Consider the following 20513-nt stretch of genomic DNA (forward strand, 5'->3'; position numbering starts at 1 on the left):
TTGAAACAGAGATTTTTTTTTCCCCTATTTTTTTTTCTTCTTAAAAAAAAAAAAAAAGAATCAATAGATTTTTGGACAGTGGACAAGAGGTCTACCACAATAAAGGACTGGAAGGGAAGATACAGCAAAACAGAAGGAGTGTAACAGTGAGCATCCTGAAAATGTCAGTGTCTCATTTGAACCCATACTAGTCACAGAAGCAAAGTTCAGGATGATTCCAATGAGAGTTGTGTCTAATAAGGATGAGACCATAACTGTCTCTGAATAAGAAATACTCCTACCTTTAAATAAGTGCCTGATATCAGAGCATTTAAGAGCAAAATGAAGTATTTTCCTTTGATGTTTTAAAAGAATTCTAAATCTAAAACTGTATCTATCAATTTAAGCAATGTTCTGTTCAATTTATCTCCAAACTCTGTTATCAAGAAACCAAACAAAAGACAATTTTGGTCAGGATTGCCCAATTAACTTGATTTTATATTTTTAAATATAAATCATTGAAATCTACATTCAGATCTCTGAGTTTTATTGATATTCCTTTTTGGAAAATGGAGGTAAAATAATTACCAGAAGATAAATTTTCCAAGAGAAATGTAAAATAAGTGACAACAAGACCTTCATTCTCATTCCAGTGACTCTGACCCTCCTTGAATGCTTCCTGACCTTACCAGTGCCAAGGAGACCAGATTAGGAGTCTTTCATTTTAAGTGTCTAGATACAGCAATAAAAAAAGAATTCTGCATTCATAATTGCCCATAATGAACAGGCACTTCTGCCAGCATCAGAGGTTGAAGGACACAATGTTTCCTGGTGGTGTGGCTTTGGAGGAGCTCGAAAGTGCTACAAAACTCATGAAAACACAATGACTAGTTCATAGCAGCAGTCAGCTTCAGCACGTACCATGTCTATGGTTTTTCAAACCATACGCTAAACCCCTGTGTGGGAAACACGTGCAGCTAGGTCCAAACAATTGCCTGGAATTTACTCTCTTATATTAGTCTTCAACTTAGAAACATAAGATTTTTTTGGGTTAAAAGACACCCTAAAGATCATCTAGGTCCAACCTAGCGTAGTTTGAATTCTGTCCAGGATTATATCTTTCAAAATCTGTATGGTATTTAGCATGGTTATTATTGAAAACAAGTAAGCAAAATAAAATAGCTTTTATAGGCTGGGGTTTTCTTAATCTACTTTTCAAGTAAATGGAAATAATTTGTTAATTCAGAACTCAAACAGTCCCTCCAACTACGCTAGAGAAATCTAAAAGGGGAACTTTTGGTATAGAAAAGAAAGCCAAGAACCTTGGCTGTTGACTGTCAAAATTATCAAAGCACCTACTTTTCATAATATAGAAATTAGCAGCATCATCAGTGTTAGATCACCAGCATGGGTGACCTTCTGACAGACAAATAGTATTGTCATGAGCAAGTGCACTAGGCAACTGCTGGCCACGTTTCTTTTGGTATCTTCAGCAGCATCTGTAATCTTAATCTGGAATCCAGTTAAAATCTGGAACTGTCATTTGTCAAGGGGTGTTTAGGCTTGCTTCAAAGCTATTACACTTCTAATGCTAGCCTGATGGTACCAAGAACCATTTCCACCAAATGTTTTATTCAACAAGACTTAAGAGAGAGTTTTGTCAGATGTGCTTCCTGTCATCCTCAGTTATGCCAGATCTTTTGATATTTAACAGAAAAGCTAAAAGTAAGGATGAGGGTCAGCAAAATGTAAGGAATAGAAAATTTTTCTTTCACTTTTCCTGTTTACGTGTTGTTCATCAAAACCACAATTCAAAAATCTCAGATAATACAAGTTTCATTTTTATTTTAATTGCTTAACTATATAATGCTATAATAACTTAATGGCTATGCAGCAGATTTACCATGAGGGAAAGGCATTATAGTCTGAAATTCTAGATTACTGTTCTTTATACAGGGAATTCAGCACTACTTATGCACGTTTTGTGATCTCATATTTTCAAAGGAATTCCTGTATGTCAGAAGGCAAAACCAAAAATTTAAAAGTTTGAAGGTCAGATGAGGGTCTTATTTCTGAGCATGCAATAGTGAGCTGCAAATCTTAAGTGAACAGGCACTCTTTCTCCAGTTATGTGGTGCTTACATTTCTAATTACAATAAGAAAAAAATAAGAATTATTTATTTCAAAGCCTTTAAAATTATTATATTTAAAAATTAAACCAAAATTTTCTACATCTACACATTCAAATCTAAATTAATATAATATTGAGGGATCCATTTCTATCAAAATTCCGATCATTAATTTTCTCTCTAAGCAATATCCTCATTAAGGAAGATGTAGATCTTTAGCTAGAAAATTAAAGAAAATATTCCAGTTGCACTGATCAACAACTATTGCAACTATCTAATGAGTTTTTTTATTGGAGTGTATATGTTATTTTTACAAACATCTCAGCATCTCCACTGCTGACACCACCCATCATAAAGAGCCATTTCATCAGAAACAGATCATTTTTCTTTCTGCTGCAGACTCCATCCGGCAGTTGACATAAAGGAGCTGCAGATGCAATCCCTGCTGCAGCTTAGATTCTTTCAGGAGAATCTAAGAGTCACTTTATCCTGACTACGTAAAGTTGATTTCTCTGCTGCTTGTAAAGCATAACAAAGAACACAAAAGAGTTGACTTGTATGTGGGAACATCAGAAGTCCACTGGCATTTAAGAGTTTTTGTTTGTCTTGCAGTCTGCTTGGTTTTTATCTTATTTTTCTAAGGTAAAGACTCTAAAAGCTTTATTTAATTTGAAAATAATTGTGTTTATATTAAAATGCTTGAGAGCATTAGAAACTTCATCTGGACACAGCCCAGTTCCTATCTGCCATTTTCTCTTAAGTTTAGCTCCTGTGACAACAAAAGAAGGCAGCACTCCTGCCCCTAAAAAAGGTGTTAGGAACAATAAGCAGACATGCTGGACATGGACAAGGCTAAGGGTGGTGAAGGGACAGAGGTGATAATGAGAATTCTACAAGCAGTAACAGAAATAAATGCCCAGTCATTTGGGAGTTGAAAAGCACAGGTCCACTTTTTGAGACAGCCACCACTTATTTCAGTATTTACTAGACATAATAAAGTAAAGAGGGAATATAAAATTCCCATCTGGTATTTAAAATTCCAGAAGCCTGACCAGCTCTTTAAATGTTATCGCATGCTAAAATAGGAAAAGCCAGATGCTACATTTATAAAGTCAATGTGCTGCATCTTCTCAAAATCCATTTTTGAGCAAGAGCTGCCACTGCTAAATCTAGTCTGTTTGGATAATTAATCAGTTAAACAGTTAACCTTTACCAGAGAAATAAAGCAAGGCATGGTATGAGATGCAGACAGCCGTGCATTGCCCAGGCCAAATACAGACACCAGAGACAAAACCAGGCATCAGCAGGACTTTGAAATGATCCTTGGTAAATTAGCCTTTCCTCAGAACACGTTCTGGATTTCTCATGTTTGGAGTCAATAGCTGTAGCTGCTGATCTGTAGTTAACTATGCTGCCATGGGGCAAGCATAGTAAATAGTAAACAACTCTATTTCTTCCCACTGCCCACTGTATCTACCAAACAAATCTAGGTGCTACTCAAAATACCTCAAAGAAAAAAAAAAAAAAAAAAGCCAACCAAAGGCCAAAACACATACTAGAAACACATTGTGGAGCCATTTCAGAAGTATTTGTTACTATCTTGGGTTTCCTTCAAGAAGAAGACTAAGCAACAAAAGACTGTGCTCCAAGCTGCATGCAAGCTGTTAGGTCTAGGTGACCTCAGCAATAGATGTGAACCGGGGGAGGTTTGCTCCCTGAAGGTCCTTTCTTATGCATTGGGTGGGATACAAAATATAACATTGTTCAGACAAACCCTCAAGCAAAGTCTTTGCTGTAACAGAAAACTCCAGATGACTTTGTCAGGTATATGCTGCAAACCAAGCATCTCTTCCCAAATGCAATCCCTATGATTAAATGCACCATTTAAACAGAAGGCAGAGCAGCAAAGAGATGCATGCTCACTTTTAGCTGGCTGAGACTACTTCTGCAATCACTTTGTTCTTACTCATCAAGTCATTAAATTGCTTAATATCCATTGGACATCAGAAAAAGCTTCCATCAAGCAGGAGAGCAGAAAGTGTGTGATTAGGCTGCATACTATCACAATTATACAAACACCTTATGAGACCTCTTCTACCACACAATGACCTTGAAAGTTTCAGATCATTTCAGAGCATGAAAAAACACTGAAAAATGTGTTCAGCTTACACATGGGTGTCCCACACTTGCAGAAGTCCATTGCCATGGGCTCTCCTGAGTATTTTGTAGAAAGATTCAGAACTAAATTCCCAGGCCTTAAGACAGATATGCTGGGATGCTGCCCCAGAACCACCATGAGACATTGGCTCTAGCTCCTTTTGAACCCACTCCCACTGCCAGCTGTGGGGAGGGCAGTCCAGGTGGGCACTCTTGGACCAGCCTCCAAAGTACCCCAGTGTTTTCATCTTATTGCAAAAGTTCCATACCTTCTCAGTGATTTCTCAGGGGCAGCTCCTCACAGCACTAACTTCTTCGCAGCATGGCCAACAAACTCCAGCTCTCTCCTCGACCAGCTAACCCACATTATTGGACACCTATTAAGGGCAGGCCTGTTCCTAATCTTTGGTAATTAATAGAGCTGCAACTGCTTAGGGGTGTGATTGCCTTCTGCACTATCTCTATTCTCTTACATTCTATCTCCCCACACCCCAGGACTCCAGCCTCCATCTCTGTCAGACTTAAGGACAACTGGGTGGCTGAGAATACCATTGTTTCAGGACTGAAAAATCTTTTACTGTAGCATTGTAGCACCAAGACTCACAACTGCTCTGGGAAAGGAGTTATTCTTGTTTGTAGCTTATCAGACAAGAGGAGATAAATGAGTACTGCCAACAGGAAAAAGCCAGGGCCAAGCATTCACAGCTCCTATTAAGTTCAGTTGCAGTAACACTGCTGAATTTTGTATAAACCTTATAACAAAAAGGGACTACACTAATCAGAAATATTTTCCCTAGGCAAGAAGAAATGATTGAAATAACACACCACAGCAGGCTGTTACAGTCCTGTGGTCCGGACAATGCTGTATTGAAACAAAAAATGATAGTCCTTAAAAAAATTTCCTTCATATACCCTGGCATTTAATCTCAAATGTCTACAGTAAAGCTATGGCAAAATGAATTTAATGGGCTCTGTGGGCACTCAAGATCAACTGCCAAACAAAGAAGAAAGGCAGAATTGAAATGGCCCACTACATTTCTTTTCTGCATCTATCACTTAAAGTTATAGCTAAACTAATTTCTAAAACATACTGCAAAAGGAACTTCACACGGTGGGTTTTTAAAAACATAGAGATCCACCAGCAGAGGTGATTTAATTGGTTTGGTACCTCTTTTTCAGATTAGTTTCTTATGAGCACTGTAAAATGCTTAATCCATCCTGCAGAAGACTCCTCAGTCCCTCTGAAGGGCAGTTTTTAAGAAGCAGGTGCCTTGGGGCACTGTTATTGAACAGGAGTCTAATTTATGAATGGCATTCAAGGATATGGATGCCAGCTGTATAAAGAACTCCCTGCAATCTCTCTTTCCCTCCAGAACTTGAGATGCTGGAGCATGCTGAAATTTGAGACCTTCTTCAGTGACTCTAGAGTTATACAGAAAAAGAGGTAGATGCCTTAGAATATGGAGTCTTATATACTGACATGGAATGACTGTGCTGCAGTCTCTGGCTTTGTGATATTGAGCAAATGTCTTTGTCATTTTTATCTACAGGGGTGGCTGACAAATGGCCTACCTCTCAATCTAATAGATCTACTTTTGGAAACTAGCAATGTTATTCTTGTTACTGCTGGTTTCATCATTTCTCAAATTTAAAAATGTTATGCCTAAACTTTTAGTTACTAGAGCAAGGCAACCATTTTTCATGTATGATACTATCTGATGGCTTTTCTTCCATATGTGCTAGATATAGATATAATTTACAGGTTATTTCCTGCCAGCCAGGATGATAATCTGTTATTACTTGAGGAAGAAAATACTTTTGGTGGTCCAAATACAGTGTACTGGGCACCTAAAGAGTGATTGTAGATTTTTGTCTGTTGTCATATCACTAAGACACTGAAAATCTTACCCATGCTTCTTCCAAACAGCCTGAATTAGAGAGCAAGCTTACTCATACTTAGCTTGTCACTTTTAAAAACTGATCTTGGTTTTTGGAGAAGTTTTTCCTATGTTTTATAACTCATAGCAAAGCAATCTTCTGACGAGTGTTTTTCATACATGCTGTCATTCTGAAGTCTTTAAGAAATGTCATCCAACACCAACCCTGCCCTCTCCTGCTACAAGGGAGAGACTACTTGTAGTAGTTTATTAAAATGGCAACATATTGCCATATTAAAATTACTTTTATGATCATAAATGCCAGTGCACTTAAGTCACCATTACTTTGGGCACCTTGGATTGCTGCAAGGTCAAGGGAACACCAAGAACAAGAACAGTTTATGTAAAATAAAGTTACACCTGAAAAATGATGAGGTGTATTGACTTCCTCAACTGTTTTGGTCACTAACCCTGCCTAGACTGGAGCTTTTCCCATGTACAGTGACTGAATAGTGTGTATGCGCTACTCTCAGGGGGTAACTTGGCTCCTAGAAGCGTTTAATCCCACTCAAAGCCCTGACAGCCAGAAGGTGGATCATTCTGCCACTGTGCGACCCAATGAAGGTGCAATTAATATCAGGTTTATTTTGAAAATGCATGCCAACAGGAGGAAGATGTAGATATCAATCTGGTGAAAATCTTTTAGTAAAAAATCCTCATCTTTAGCTCTATTTATTATTATAACTTCATTTAAGTGCAAGAAAGTTTCTAAAACTTCAAAAACTCAATCTGTTTCAAACCATAACCAAAAAAAATAATTTGTGACACAAAGTAACTTCTGGCTTTTACTTCGGATGTATATAGAAAAAATCACAGGCAAACCCAAAGTTTTATTATTTTTGGCTGACCTGAGGGATTTAGCAATTTAGGTTTGAGACAGAGATTATTAAAAAGGATTAGCTGCATATTGGCTGTTACCTTCCTAGCAGTGGACACTTTAATCAACATTTGGAGAGAAAACCATACCAAATTTTGTCGCTCTCAAAACATTTGGACTAAACTTGTTAATAGCCTTGGCCCAATGACAAAGGTTTGACCCCACATGCAAGAACTATAGGAACCTGATGAGTAAGTGATTGATATGCTACCTTCAAAACTGCAGCCTGGGATTGCATTTTGCCACAATATTGTACAACCCTTGGCAAGCAACCAGCAGTCTATCCCTCCTTACACCATCTGGAGGAAAAAAACAACAGCAAAAAAGCCTCGGCACACACTCTGTTTTGGCAAAGACACGTGTGGGAGAATAGCCTGCCTCAGCCAAGCTGTCTTTGGCTTCTAAGAAGAATCTGGCTGATTCAGAAGCTTGTGACAGCCTCTCACTATGTTTTCATTTTCTGTCAAAATCAGAAAATCACATCCATCTTCAAAATAGCAGCACATTCTCAAATGCTATTCTATTCATGCCACTTAAATCTGCTAGATGCATGATCAGATTTCCTGTTAAAATCCAATTAGGTTTCCAGTTTTACTTCAGAGTGATCTCAGGAGAGTTAAAAGATCCAACAGTTTATTTGGTATTGGGAAAACAAAAAAAAAATTAAAGGGAGAGTATTTTTCTTAATTCTTCACAAGTCCTTGAATTGTTTTCCAAAATTTCCCAGTAATTACTGAAATTTAAATATTTGATAGGCGGGCAAAAAAGTTCTTTGTTTTTTTTACTTGTTTGCAATTGCTGCAAGAGGAGGAAATAGCTGAGTGATTGGTCTTACTTTTGTGTAAGGAAATCTTGGGGCTATTGCTACAGTTCCCAAGGGAATATGGGGAGCCCTCAGCTCTCTAATACTCATTTAAGGCAGGAATGTGGTCATGAAAATGGGCCTGCCCCATTTTGTCCTCTCGTTTCAAAGTGACGATGCCCCTCGGTTGTGCTGATTCCGGCTTTTGTGTGACCATCAGGCTCATCTGACCAGGGAACTGATCTGACTAAAAATCATCATGAAGCATTAATGAATGCATGGATATTTTTGTGGCAGTAGCAGCTTACAGACACAATGGCTCTAGTTTCCCAGATGCAAAGAAATGTTTTCCATCTTGATCTCATGTAGGTTTTTTTTATCAGCTCCTGAAGAACTCACCTCCAAAAACAAGGCACAAGTAGTTGAGGAGGAGCAAGATGAGCCCCTTTCTCACACTCTCACTTTCCCTATTAAGGAGGGAACCATTAATCCACCTCACCCACTGAGGGGTTCCTGGGTTCTGAGAGGTCCATGTCCTGGCTGGAGGTGAGAGACTGCCTCGTGGCAGCCCGGAGTGACCCAAGGACAGGCAGCCTTGGCCCTGTGTCCAGTAGCACTCACCACTGCTCCCCTGTCTGCTGCAAGAGGCACCTGTAGCAAGAGGCTGAGAGGAAAATGATCTGGAATAAGGGTTAGAAAATGTACAAAATTATTTGACTTTATCTCAAAAATTTGTTGTATGGAGTTTAATTGATCCAGCCAGTGCACAGGAGGAGGAATTGAAATGGAGTTTTTTACCCAGCATATTTTTCACAGAATGAATTAATGCCTTGCTGAAAAGGGGATTTGCAGTTGGCATTTCAGGCAGTCTTACTGCCTGGCTCTGGAATTATTTGCATTGTCGTTCACACAAAAGGAAAATAAACTCATCCATTTGACTTCCTTTTCCCTGAAATATATGTCTAAGATCACAGTTCAGAAAGGAAAGTAAATGGCAGATAGCAGCAGCATCTTCGCAAAGTACACACACTCCTAGCTATACAGACAGGGAAATTTTTTTTTTCAACGAAAAACACAAAGGAAGAGTGAGAAACAATAACAAAGCAGTGAAGTTCTCATTAGAAGTACTGGGTAGCTTTTGGTTACATTACCACACACACGAGACAAACAAGAAATTATTTACATCCCTTTGTTTTGTGGCATTACTCTTCATTACATCTAGCAAGAAAGGTTTTTAAAGAATAAATTAAAATTTTGCACACTTAGATCATTTGTCTTGCAATCCCCGCAGGATTCCCTGTCTTCCTCTCTGTACCCAAGAGGTTTTAGCCACCTGCCCCTCCAGCAGCTCTTGCCCCACTTTCCTGAGAGTGTCAGGAAGTCATTCCTTTTCTCCCAAGCAGCAGGACAAAGTATTACTGGTGTTTGCATCAATTTTCATGTTTGCTGCCCTTTTTCCACATGAGGAGAATGAATCTGAGCACACCTTCTTCCTTGATGGACAGAGTGCCAGTGGAGACAGACCCCGGCTGTGTCATGGAACTGAGTCCCACACCGAGCACTTGGTCACATAGCAAAGCAGGGTTCCTGTGTGATCCCACAGTATTTGGTCCTACAGCTGCATTACAACATTTCTTTTCGCTTTTGCTTCCTGCTGCCCTTGATATCAGAGTAGCCAGGAAATAAATAGAACCAAAAATTGAAGACTGCTTTAAAATCTCTTTTGTTCAAGAGATCTTTCAGATTAAAATAATGCTGAAAGGAGACTGCTGAAAGTGAGAAAAGGTTTCAGGATGCTGAGGGAGCCCTACACAAGAGTTAAAACAAGCTCAGGAGAATCCCTGTTGTTTCCAGCCACCTTATGAACCAAACACCTTTCTCCAGAGGTCTTGGTTCACATTATTTATATAGCAATCTCTTCTGATTCTGCTCAAAGATTAAGCACCTCCAAAGTCTGGAAAATGATCAAAAGGGGCGTTTGATCTTATGCTGCTTCTGTAAGAAAAAGTCTCCCAAAAGAATGTGTCTCTGTTAAAACTACTCTATTTAATTCTTACAACCCTGTGGTACGTATCAAGATTTGGACCCTTAAATTGCTTGGCATATTTTATTACTGTGTTATCTGCCTCCTTGGGGTATACAGCTGCTCAGTGAGCTTGTGTTTATAGAGCTCTTGAAGGTCCACAGATGGAGAGTGAAGAGAAGCAATCTATATTTTTACACTGTATATTCATGTACCCTCTTTTTCCTTCAGGCTTGGCCTCGAACACATGGATAACTAAGGTTTGATATGATTCCCTTGGGCATAGTGACAGAATATATTTTCTGTTTATTGCTTCACAAAGTTGATTTCTATCAGTAGTGCACTACACTCCTATCCTAGCAGAAGCCAACACATCCTAAAGAAAAGTGGGTGATAAAAAGAGAATTTTGTTTGTTGAGCTGCATCGAGGCAGAATCAAGGCAGAGTCAAGGCAGAATCAAGGCACAAGACACCAAAGCAGAGAAACCTCACTGTGGTCTTCAGCACCCTCACAAGGGGAACTGGAGAGGCAAACATCAGTCTCCTCACTCTTTGGACCAGTGACAGGACCCAAGGGAATGGCATGAAGCTGAGTCAGGGGAGGTTTAGAGATCAAGAAAAGGTTTTTTACACAGAGGGTGGTTGAGCACTGGAATAAACTCCCTGGGGAAGTGTTCACAGCACCAAGCCTGACTGAGCTGAAGAAACATTTGGACAATGCTGTCAAGCACATGGTGCGACTCTTGAGGTGTGCTGTGCAGGGCCAAGAGTGGGAACAGAAAATGCTGAGCAACACTGTGCACAAGTTGCTGCATCATCCTCTCTGGAGCAGTCCTGTAATCACACACTTTACCTGTGCCACAGCAGAGTTTCAGTAAGAGTCAGTACAGAGGAACAAGACTGTTTTCCTTGCTTTTCAATCTTGAATAGACTTGAGGTTATCTTTTATATAAAAATTATTTGCCTTTGTTTTGAGAAATCCTTCAGTAATGGACAAATGAGTCTACATTTATACCTACATCAGCCCACTACAGACCATGAAATTACAGGTGGAGGAGCCAGCTGAAGAGTTCCCAATTATTCTGGGCAGTTCTGTTATGCTTCCTTAATCGCAATAGGATAAAGAGAAAACAAAATGTGCTATCAGCATAATGAGCCCACAGAAATGGCCCATTGCATTTAATGACAGACAGACAAACACATATGGACAAACATTAGGAAGAAGTTTGTTTAGCTATTTTCCTAGTTACCAGTCACTGCAAATACCCCTAATAAACAATGCCCACAGACAAAAGATGTAAGAAATCTGACTGCTCGCAGAAGTATCTGGGATTTGAAATTTATGTTCCCTAGAAAGCTTTTAAAGTACACATGGAGGACATCTCTAAGGACAGAAGTGATAAAAATAAGTTGAACAGGAATTCAGATTTATTCTTTACCAAAATGCACTTCTTCCTGGTGCTTTATCAGATACCTAAGATTATCAGCCATATTCTGCCCAGCTGGGAGATAAGAGTTATTAACAAAGAAATTCTTACCAAATATTAATTGATAACACTTTTCAAGAAAACTTCCTAAATTTTTGCTTTTAACAATTCTCATAGGAGTCAGGTTAAATTCTGATCTGAGCACAGACAAGCTGTTTACTGTTGCCTTCTACAGAGACACCCAAGTTTCTTTCACTGATATTAAAACACAGTTTTCACAATTTTCATAAAGGAGACAGAGTGGAAAAATAAAGAAACAGTTTTTCAAGCAAGAGGGTGGACTAGGTAGGCATAGCTGGTAACCCACAATGGGTTTTCACTTCAGCTAAGGAGGCAGCCACCCATTTAGGATCCCAAACAGTGTTTTTCAAAACATCCTCTCAGCTGAGGACACAAGTTGCTGCACTTTTGAAATATCATAGAAGAATGAGGACAGTTTTACTCCTATGGATTCGCCAGGATATATATTTACCAAATAACTACAGCATGCACTCCTTTATGTGATTCATCCAAGAAACTCCAGTTATTATGAGCCCATTTCAAAATCATGCCATAAGAGATAGGGGATCTTGTGCTGAGTGAATGTTTGAGTGTAACATTGCCCAGCCATCTATTCAGCTGCAAGCTTCAGAAAACTAAATGCTGACAAATAGTCTGGGGTCATGTCTGTGAAATGCTCCATATGTGCTAGCTGAATCTGATGCTAGCTTGCTCTCAAATGTTAACAGCTTTGCAAAAACAATGCCCTCTCTTCTGCAGCAGAAATTTTTCTTGTTCAATCCCCAATAAAAGTAGGTTTTGATTTAGGTTTGAGAAAAATCTCATCTATCATTTAGTTATGACAAAGTGAAAAGAAAGCTGCTTCTTTGTTCTAAAGCAATTATGTACAGCTAAGAGCCAGAAGTGCTGGCCCTGAGCTGTGCTGAGGTCAGTGGGCCTGTGAACACCCACACTGGCTGCTGGCCACACCAACACTTCTGCAGAAAAGTGCCACTCCAGGTATTTAAGGCAAACATCCAAGGCAACAACTCCTCTTTTCAGCCAAAGAGCAAGCGAGTCCCCTTCCCAAGCCTGTCCCTTCTCTGCAAGGTAACTCTCTTGGGAAGCCCGGGCAGAGCTGCAGGTGCTGGGTGTGGCAGCTGGAGCAGTGTGGGACAGAGCCCCCAGAACAGGGAGCAGCAGAGGGCAGGGGGCACAGGAGGGGGCACAGCCAGCCCTGCCCACCTGGTACAGCCCAGACTGCTCCAACTGCCAGGCTTAAGGCAATGCTTTCAGAAAGCCCTGACCAGGAGAGCCCCAATAAATGGGGATCTCAGTCACAACTAACCAGCTGCCAAAATGAGTTGCATGATTTGTTCTTAAACATGAGAAAGAAAGCAATTAAATTGCCATTTAGTTGTTTTATGTGGGCTGTTTCAGCACTTCTTCAAAACGAAGAGAAAATCCTGGTTTTATAGACATAGATTCATTGAAAAAATCTAAAGTGGAAAATACAGAAAACCCACTTGGGCAGATTTACTTTCATGTAGAGAACGTTTAACTCTTAAAAGACCACAGCAGCTCTTTAAAGATTAGGGAAGTTTCAGTAGGACAGGACCTTGTGCTGAAAATTCTATAACTTGCATTTTCCCTATGGAAGCTTTTGGTAAGATTCCCCAATGGAAAGTACATTCTTCCTCTTAGTTCACATTACAAGCAGGTAGTAAATATTGAAAAACAATTTATTAATACTACATTTATTTCCAGAGATCAATTCTTCAATTTAATGATGAACTACAGTAAAAAACATCTGCAAGTCAGCATTCATAAAAAGAGAACTGTTAGTATGAAATATGTACTTGTGCAAATACTTGCTTTCACATTCAGGTCCTGCCTAGGGTAAAGCCTATCATCAATATATTTGTGAACAAGGAATGATCTAGAAAATATTTGTCCTCGTTGTCTTTGAGGAAGAGAAGAGGAGCCAGCCTCTTTTAAGATATGACAGCTGTGAACCTTCTTAATAGAAGAATTTATTTTTCTAAAAAACACGGACCTGAAATGAGTGTTTGTACCTTCCTCAGTTCAGCCCAAGACTGTGGCTTCTGCATCTGTTACAGCCCCTTTCTATAATGTTACAGAGAAGAAAGTCTTTATTTGCAGCACTGATTTGGTTTCAGATGCATTACACCCAGGCAGAATAAGCATTTAGAATATTTAAGAAACTTCAAATGAAGTTCCCAGAAAGGAGGTTGCAATCTTCTGCTAAATCACCTGTGCCATCTGTCCAAAATTTCCCCCAGAAACTATGAAAACATACAGCCTAGAACATAACAGATCCCTGGATTTCCATGTAGATGTGTTCTTAATGTTCAGTATAATTATCTTCTCAACAAGATTTAGTAATAGTCACAGACTTTTCCTTAGGTAATTTACAGATTTCATAAATGCTGAAAACATTTCAGCATCTTGGTCTATATACAGATGAAAGCCATGATCATAGAAAACTTACAAAAATGTCTCTTCAGGGAAATTGAGAAGAGTTTGCTACATTTACTAAATAATTTAGCAGCTGCATTCCCTCTTTTTTCCAGGGAAAGGAAAAGGTACATTTTCGCAGAGATGCACAGTGTTAATTTGACTCAGTTGTGTTCTGCCTAACAGACTCCTGGGTGTCAGAATGAACAGCTGTGATCTCCCTTGGCTTCTCACCCAGGGTCATCCCCAGGACTCAGTCAGCATCCTGCCTGCTGCACTCAGCACGTCTCTCAGCAGTAGTGGCACAGCAGGGATTACAGCTATGGCAACCAGCCAGGCTTCAAGAGCTGTGGCTTCTACCACGGGCATCCACTGTGATCTAGACATGTTATTGCAACTGCACTTACATAGGCAGGCTTTCCTGAAAGAAAGATCAACTGCCTCTCACAGAGACAGCAGCTCTTTCCAAAATATTGGCAAAATATTGCCCTTGATGAGTGACATTAGCTGAACTCATTTGGTGTCTGCCTGAAAATTGCCCAAGAACAGTTAGCAAGATTCTCAAATGCGCTCATTATCTGGAGGATTATTCTTGATGTGCAGTCAGCTCATAAAAGGTTTTCTGCAAATACAGTCCTCATCAAGACAATTACTTACAGAAGTTACACAGTACAGCTTTCTGTGCTCCGAGAGGCTGGCTTCTCTGGCTTGCACAGCACGAGCTGTGAATAGCGCAATCAAATGCACAACTTCATGTCACAGTACGGAAACACAATGCTAAACATTTGCTTTTTGCCATCATCTATCCTCAATGCTTGAGTCTTTTATTACTTATAGTATGACTACCAGGTTAGAAAAAGGGACAGATTGAATTAAAACCATTTTAAAAACAATGATCCAAGAGCTTAAACATTGCTACTGTCCTGCTAGAAAGCTTTCTTTCACTCAAAAGAAGAAAGGAAAGGACATGACATCTTCCTTTGCCTGTGTAATTATCTTCAAATGTGATATAGTCTGTTCCAACAGACAAAATCCAAAGCTGATAAAAGCTTTCCACTCTCCCTCTGACATCCCATATCCTCCTGGTTAGAAAGTCTTCAAATTTCAACACAAAATTAAAGAAGATCATGGCACAAGTGAAAAAAGAAATCATCATTATAGCGATGATATACTGAATCCATCATCTAAATGGATTAAAATACAATATATAAATGAATTTACACTTAAATATTAAAAGCAACTTTTGAAATATTTACGATTGATCAGGTTAAAAAATATTCTGAATAACTTCTGAGCAAACTGCTAAAGAAAGTACAGTGACGTGGGCATTGAAGTGCTTTCAGTCATTAGTCTGATCGGAGTGATCTCAGTTCACATACTTTACTCCTCCTCTTTTCCAAATGAGTAATTAACACAAAATTTTTAATTCACTATCATTTGAGTACATGAGTTTTACACTGATTTCACTCCATATAATTCACAGCCTTAATATACAAGTCCCACAAGGCTGTAAATTTGTTACAGGTCACAACACATGACAACAAAAAGGTCTGCTGTCACAGACTCTGATACTGTGAATAGTTTTGCAAAATTCCTAGAATTATTCCTGTGTTGCAGCTAAGCCTGGGTTAGGTGCTAGTTTAGGATCTTGATTAATTAGCATAATCTTTAATAACAGAATTTGGCAACCTCTGAAATTCTTGATTGCTAAATCATCACAAAGTAAGTATTTCACTGCTTAGTTCATATTTCCTGGCCTAATCAAGTTAGGCATTTTCTTATACAAATACAAAATACACATTATTGAAATTACTGGGCAGGACCAATGTTACCAGAAATAATCTGTAGGAGCATTTGCCCTGTGGCCAGAAAAATACACAACGTAGCTACTTATCTAACCCCTTTGTGATTGTACACAGAGGAAGCAAGATCAGTCCTGGATGCAAAAATAATCACACCTAAATTACAGACCAAGACTTCTCAGCTACTTCCATTAGCTATTTGTACAGGTGTTGTATTCACACCATTTGCCAATTTTGCTTATGCTCTTTTCTTTCAAATCTCTTCCCTATGAGTGGCACAAAGCTCAAGTAAAGAAGGAATATGAACTTTAATTTTTACATTTTCACCTTACAAGAGATGGAATAGGAAGGGAGCTCTCATTTTGGTTTTCCCTTCAATCTTCCTAAAAAATAAGTAAATACAAAATTTCACTCATAAGGAAAACTACAGCCTGTGTACTCTTAACCACTTCACCTGCACTTTGCTCAAAAATTCTGCAGGGTTGGTGTAGAACGCTCCAAACCAAAGCAAACCATCTCAACTCCTATTGTCCTTTTTAAAAGACAAAGTAAACCAAAAAAAACCCCACCAAATATGCAACAGAAAAAGGTACATTTGTTTCAAGCCCCAGCAATCCAAGGGTCAATATAAGAAGCATTCATCCCACACAGCTACCTATAGATTTCATAACTGTGAAAAAAATTCCCTATAAGAGCTCAGAATCTTTTTTCAAAATGGAGTAAGGTTTTTGTTTCTTCTAATCCTTTCAGAGCACACAAGATTGGATATCACAGCCATGCCATTACTGGACTGAAAAGCAATTTTATGTAATTTTGTAGTTTGTAAGAGGCATTGGTTACAATTTTCCTTTCCCTCAGATCTGCACAGTGCTCATGGTAACTAATGCACCTATCCTTATGAAAGAAAAGATGTAGGACATCATACACTTTTAGATAATGCAATATACAGTTTCCTAAAATATTACATCATATGCAGAATATTACACTTACTTGTGAGACCCTAATGCTGGAGACCATTAAACACACTGACTTACATATCTCTCGCTCTACAGCTCCAATCCACGATTGCTGCATTTCTTTCTTTATTAGCGCAGTTTTCTAGACTTTACACTCTTGTGTCTTCATTATATTATGGCTTTCTGCCATACTTGATGGTTTTCCTCACTGGCATTTCCAGTGGGAGCATTAGCAGAGCTTCACAGTGAAGCCAGAAACACAACCAATATACCAGACCAGGGATGGATTTTGCCTTTCTTAGAACTGTATCACAACAGGTTGTTAAAGCAGGATACATCCCCTCTCCGGGCATTTCAGTAGCATCTGTGTATAAATTTATCACAACCATATTTATTTAGGATGTACATGTGTCTGCCCTGCCAAGATTGTTGTGTTCTGCAGCCCTGTGGAGCAATTAAAGGTCTCACTTAAATGCACTGCTCCCAAACATTTGCTGGTACTGCTTGATGGGAAAAGACTGCAAACTCTGAGTCCTGTGACAATGAAGCAATGAAGGCGATCACAGCCCACCTCTAGCTAATCAAATTGCCCCAGTTATAGGGCAAAGCAAATTGAAAGTGATGAAGCTCTGAAACAGGCAAAAAATTCACATTACCCTAGTTTGTGAAAGGGAAGAGCAGCATGTGAGTTCCAGTCATTAAACAATTAAAAGTGCATGTAATGAAGACTAGCAGAACAGTACTATAAGAATTTATAAGGAGAATACAGTCTGTACAGATTTAGCAATTGTTCAGGTTGTTTCTCTGTTCTTAAAACCTCAGTGTGAAATAATGCACAGGGTACCTAACAGTCCTTTCATTCCGATGGCCTGCCTAGAGAGTGGTGTGACTGCAACATGTCAGTGGTGTGAAATCAGAGAGGACGTTTCTAAGACAAGGCTTCTATCTTTTTATCTGAATACATATTTTTTTCCATCCAAAGTAAATGTTAAATATTTCTGAGACTCCTGCAAAAAGCTCCTCTGTTGCATGCTTCTACTATCCTTTAGCTCTGAAGTAATGCAACAGTAAAACTCAGGAAGGTGGAGCTTGCAGGCACTCTCCAGCTACTGATGTGCCTTGGAGGAGTCAGCACTGAGCCGGCAGGCTTGAGGCAGCTTGTCTCATTTCCACAAAATGATGATAAACTGAACTGGTTCCCAGCAAAATTGCCAAGAGCAATGGAAGGTTTGGGGCTGGCACATTTCCTCGATCCAGGAAAGTCTCAAAACTACCTCATGCTGGAGGCAAGACTATAACAGCCCAAATAGGGTTGCCTGTGCCAGAACCCTGTCCAGGCAGATAACTCTCTGCACACCAGCCAGTGAAGTACCACCATTACTAGGCTGCCATCGTGCTTCATCTTACATGGTCCACAAATTACATTTGCTCATGGAAAGACTGGTTTGGGGGGAGAGGAGAAGGAAACCAGTAAGAATAACTGAACTGTGTTAATTTATTTTTAGACTTTTATGGAATCTACTCGAGCGCTGATCTTTGCATGGGTAAGACAGCATACAAATCTCTCTCTCTCTCTCTTCTGTACCTTTCCCAATCAGCTCCATTCTAATTTTCACCAAATGTGTGTTCTTGTTAGCAGGACATACATAAACATTTAGACTAAATTAGATTTGTATTTGTGTGCATAGCTGCCACAGATGCTACCGATCTTAGAACAAAGTACACTACTTTTCATTCTTTAAATAATTTTAAAATGTTCCGCAGGACATTTTGAAAGATTGGCCGGAGGAAATGCTAAGAATCAAGAAAATGCTAGAAACCATGAAATTATATTCATATGCCCTTAAAATTATCTAAATGGTCAACATGCTATGCATGCTTATCTTCTTTTATATAAAACCATCTTTGAGAAATTACCAATCATAAAAGCATTACTTCAGTTACACTGCTCTATTCCAGTACACTACCTTGCATTTTGCATTTTGGCACCTCAGGAGAAAAAAAGAATATCTGAGAAATGCATTAAGACACTTATCTTATTAATGGCCAACCATATATAAGCTCATTTTTTGTGCCCTAGGCTTTTATGGTCTCGCAATGGAAAATTTTTCTTCATATTTTTCAGAAATAACAGAAAATTCCAAGAAATGGAAGCCGCTGCCAGTAAAAGAAGAAAAGCTGAGTATCATCAGGGTTAATAGCTCCTATTTGAGATCCATGAATGATTACAGAGTTACTTTTCTATATCGAACTTTCAAGTTTCATTAATAATATGCGGCTTCTCCAGGACACAGGTGCACACACGGTACAAAGGCTATCGGTTCGTCACATGGAATAGAAGAGCTCGAGGAACAATGGCTTCAAAGGTCTCATGTTTATACATTTTGACAGTAGTTTGTTGGGCAAGTGCTCTTTGGTACTTGAGTATAACTCGTCCTACTTCTTCCTACACGGGCCACAGACAGGTCAGTAGCATATCCATAGCCAGAAAAAACGTCTCATTTGGCAACATAAGAACTCGACCTATAAATCCACATTCCTTTGACTTCCTTATCAATGAACCCAACAAATGCGAGAAGAGCGCCCCGTTCTTGGTCATTCTTATCAGTACGACCCACAAAGAGTTTGATGCAAGGCAAGCCATTCGAGAAACCTGGGGGGATGAAAACAACTTCAAAGGAATTAAAATCTCCACACTATTTCTTCTTGGAAAAAATGCAGATCCTGTGTTAAATCAAATGGTAGAGCAAGAAAGCCAAATTTTTCATGACATTATTGTGGAAGATTTTATCGACTCTTACCATAACCTCACTCTGAAAACGCTGATGGGGATGAGGTGGGTAGCAACATTTTGTTCAAAAGCGAAGTATGTTATGAAGACAGACAGTGATATTTTTGTAAATATGGACAATCTTATTTATAAGCTGCTCAAACCTAACACCAAGCCAAGGAGACGGTACTTCACAGGTTACGTTATAAATGGAGGACCAATAAGAGATGTTCGCAGTAAGTGGTACATGCCCAGAGATTTGTATCCCGACAGCAATTACCCACCCTTCTGTTCAGGCACTGGCTACATTTTTTCAGCTGATGTAGCAGAACTGATTTACAAAACCTCCCTTCATACCAGACTTCTACATCTTGAAGATGTGTACGTTGGACTCTGCCTTCGGAAGCTGGGCATTCACCCCTTCCAAAACAGTGGCTTCAATCACTGGAAAATGGCCTACAGCTTGTGCAGGTACCGCAGGGTGATCACAGTGCACCAGATAACACCAGAAGAAATGCACAGAATTTGGAATGACATGTCCAGCAAGAAACACCTTAGATGTTAAGATTTTTACAGATGTAAATACCTTTTTTAAAATTTTGGTTGAGTTTGGTTATTTTTTGACAAAGTGATCTGCTGATTTACAGGTTAAACTGTGGGATATTAACTGTGAGAGGATTTTTAATGACTGATTTTTCATTCTCACTTTGACTACTGGTTTACAAACTTCAAGCTCTTTTTCATAAGGACGTTATGCCAACTGAAAGAATCTGGAGTCAAATCTCAGATTTTGTATATTATCATCTAGTGCACATATCCATTCTTGCATCTGTGTGTAAAAGGACACTAATAAACTATTATGAGCTGCTTAACAATTCACACCCCAGCCTCTGAGATAAGACTCAGGCTCTAAGAAATGAGGAATTACAAACATACTTTTATTCTTCTTTTGACACCCTACAACCATCTCTATTTAGAGCCTTGTTAATAAATTAAGCAGCATACATTTGCACTGAAATTATGTACCTACTTTGACATGTGTATTTTATAGTATGTGTGCAATTCCCAAATAGCTTACTAATGGTGTAATAGCAGAATTTAGACAGGTAAGAACATTAAAGTTTCATTGGCCTTAGA

The 20513-nt window shown here is 39.1% G+C and overlaps 1 protein-coding gene across 1 annotated transcript; it reads left to right on the forward strand.

Annotated features, from left to right (window-relative positions):
* Positions 1-18809: 18809 nt before the first annotated feature.
* B3GALT1 (beta-1,3-galactosyltransferase 1) lies at positions 18810-19941 on the forward strand (the record flags this gene model as incomplete). Its single annotated transcript, XM_084209416.1, has 1 exon — positions 18810-19941. Exon 1 carries the CDS (start codon positions 18961-18963, stop codon positions 19939-19941), a length of 981 nt encoding a protein of 326 aa, XP_084065542.1. The 5' UTR covers positions 18810-18960.
* Positions 19942-20513: the final 572 nt, after the last annotated feature.

Source organism: Fringilla coelebs, assembly GCF_963513975.1.
Source record: "Fringilla coelebs genome assembly, chromosome: 7".
Taxonomy (NCBI): domain Eukaryota; kingdom Metazoa; phylum Chordata; class Aves; order Passeriformes; family Fringillidae; genus Fringilla; species Fringilla coelebs.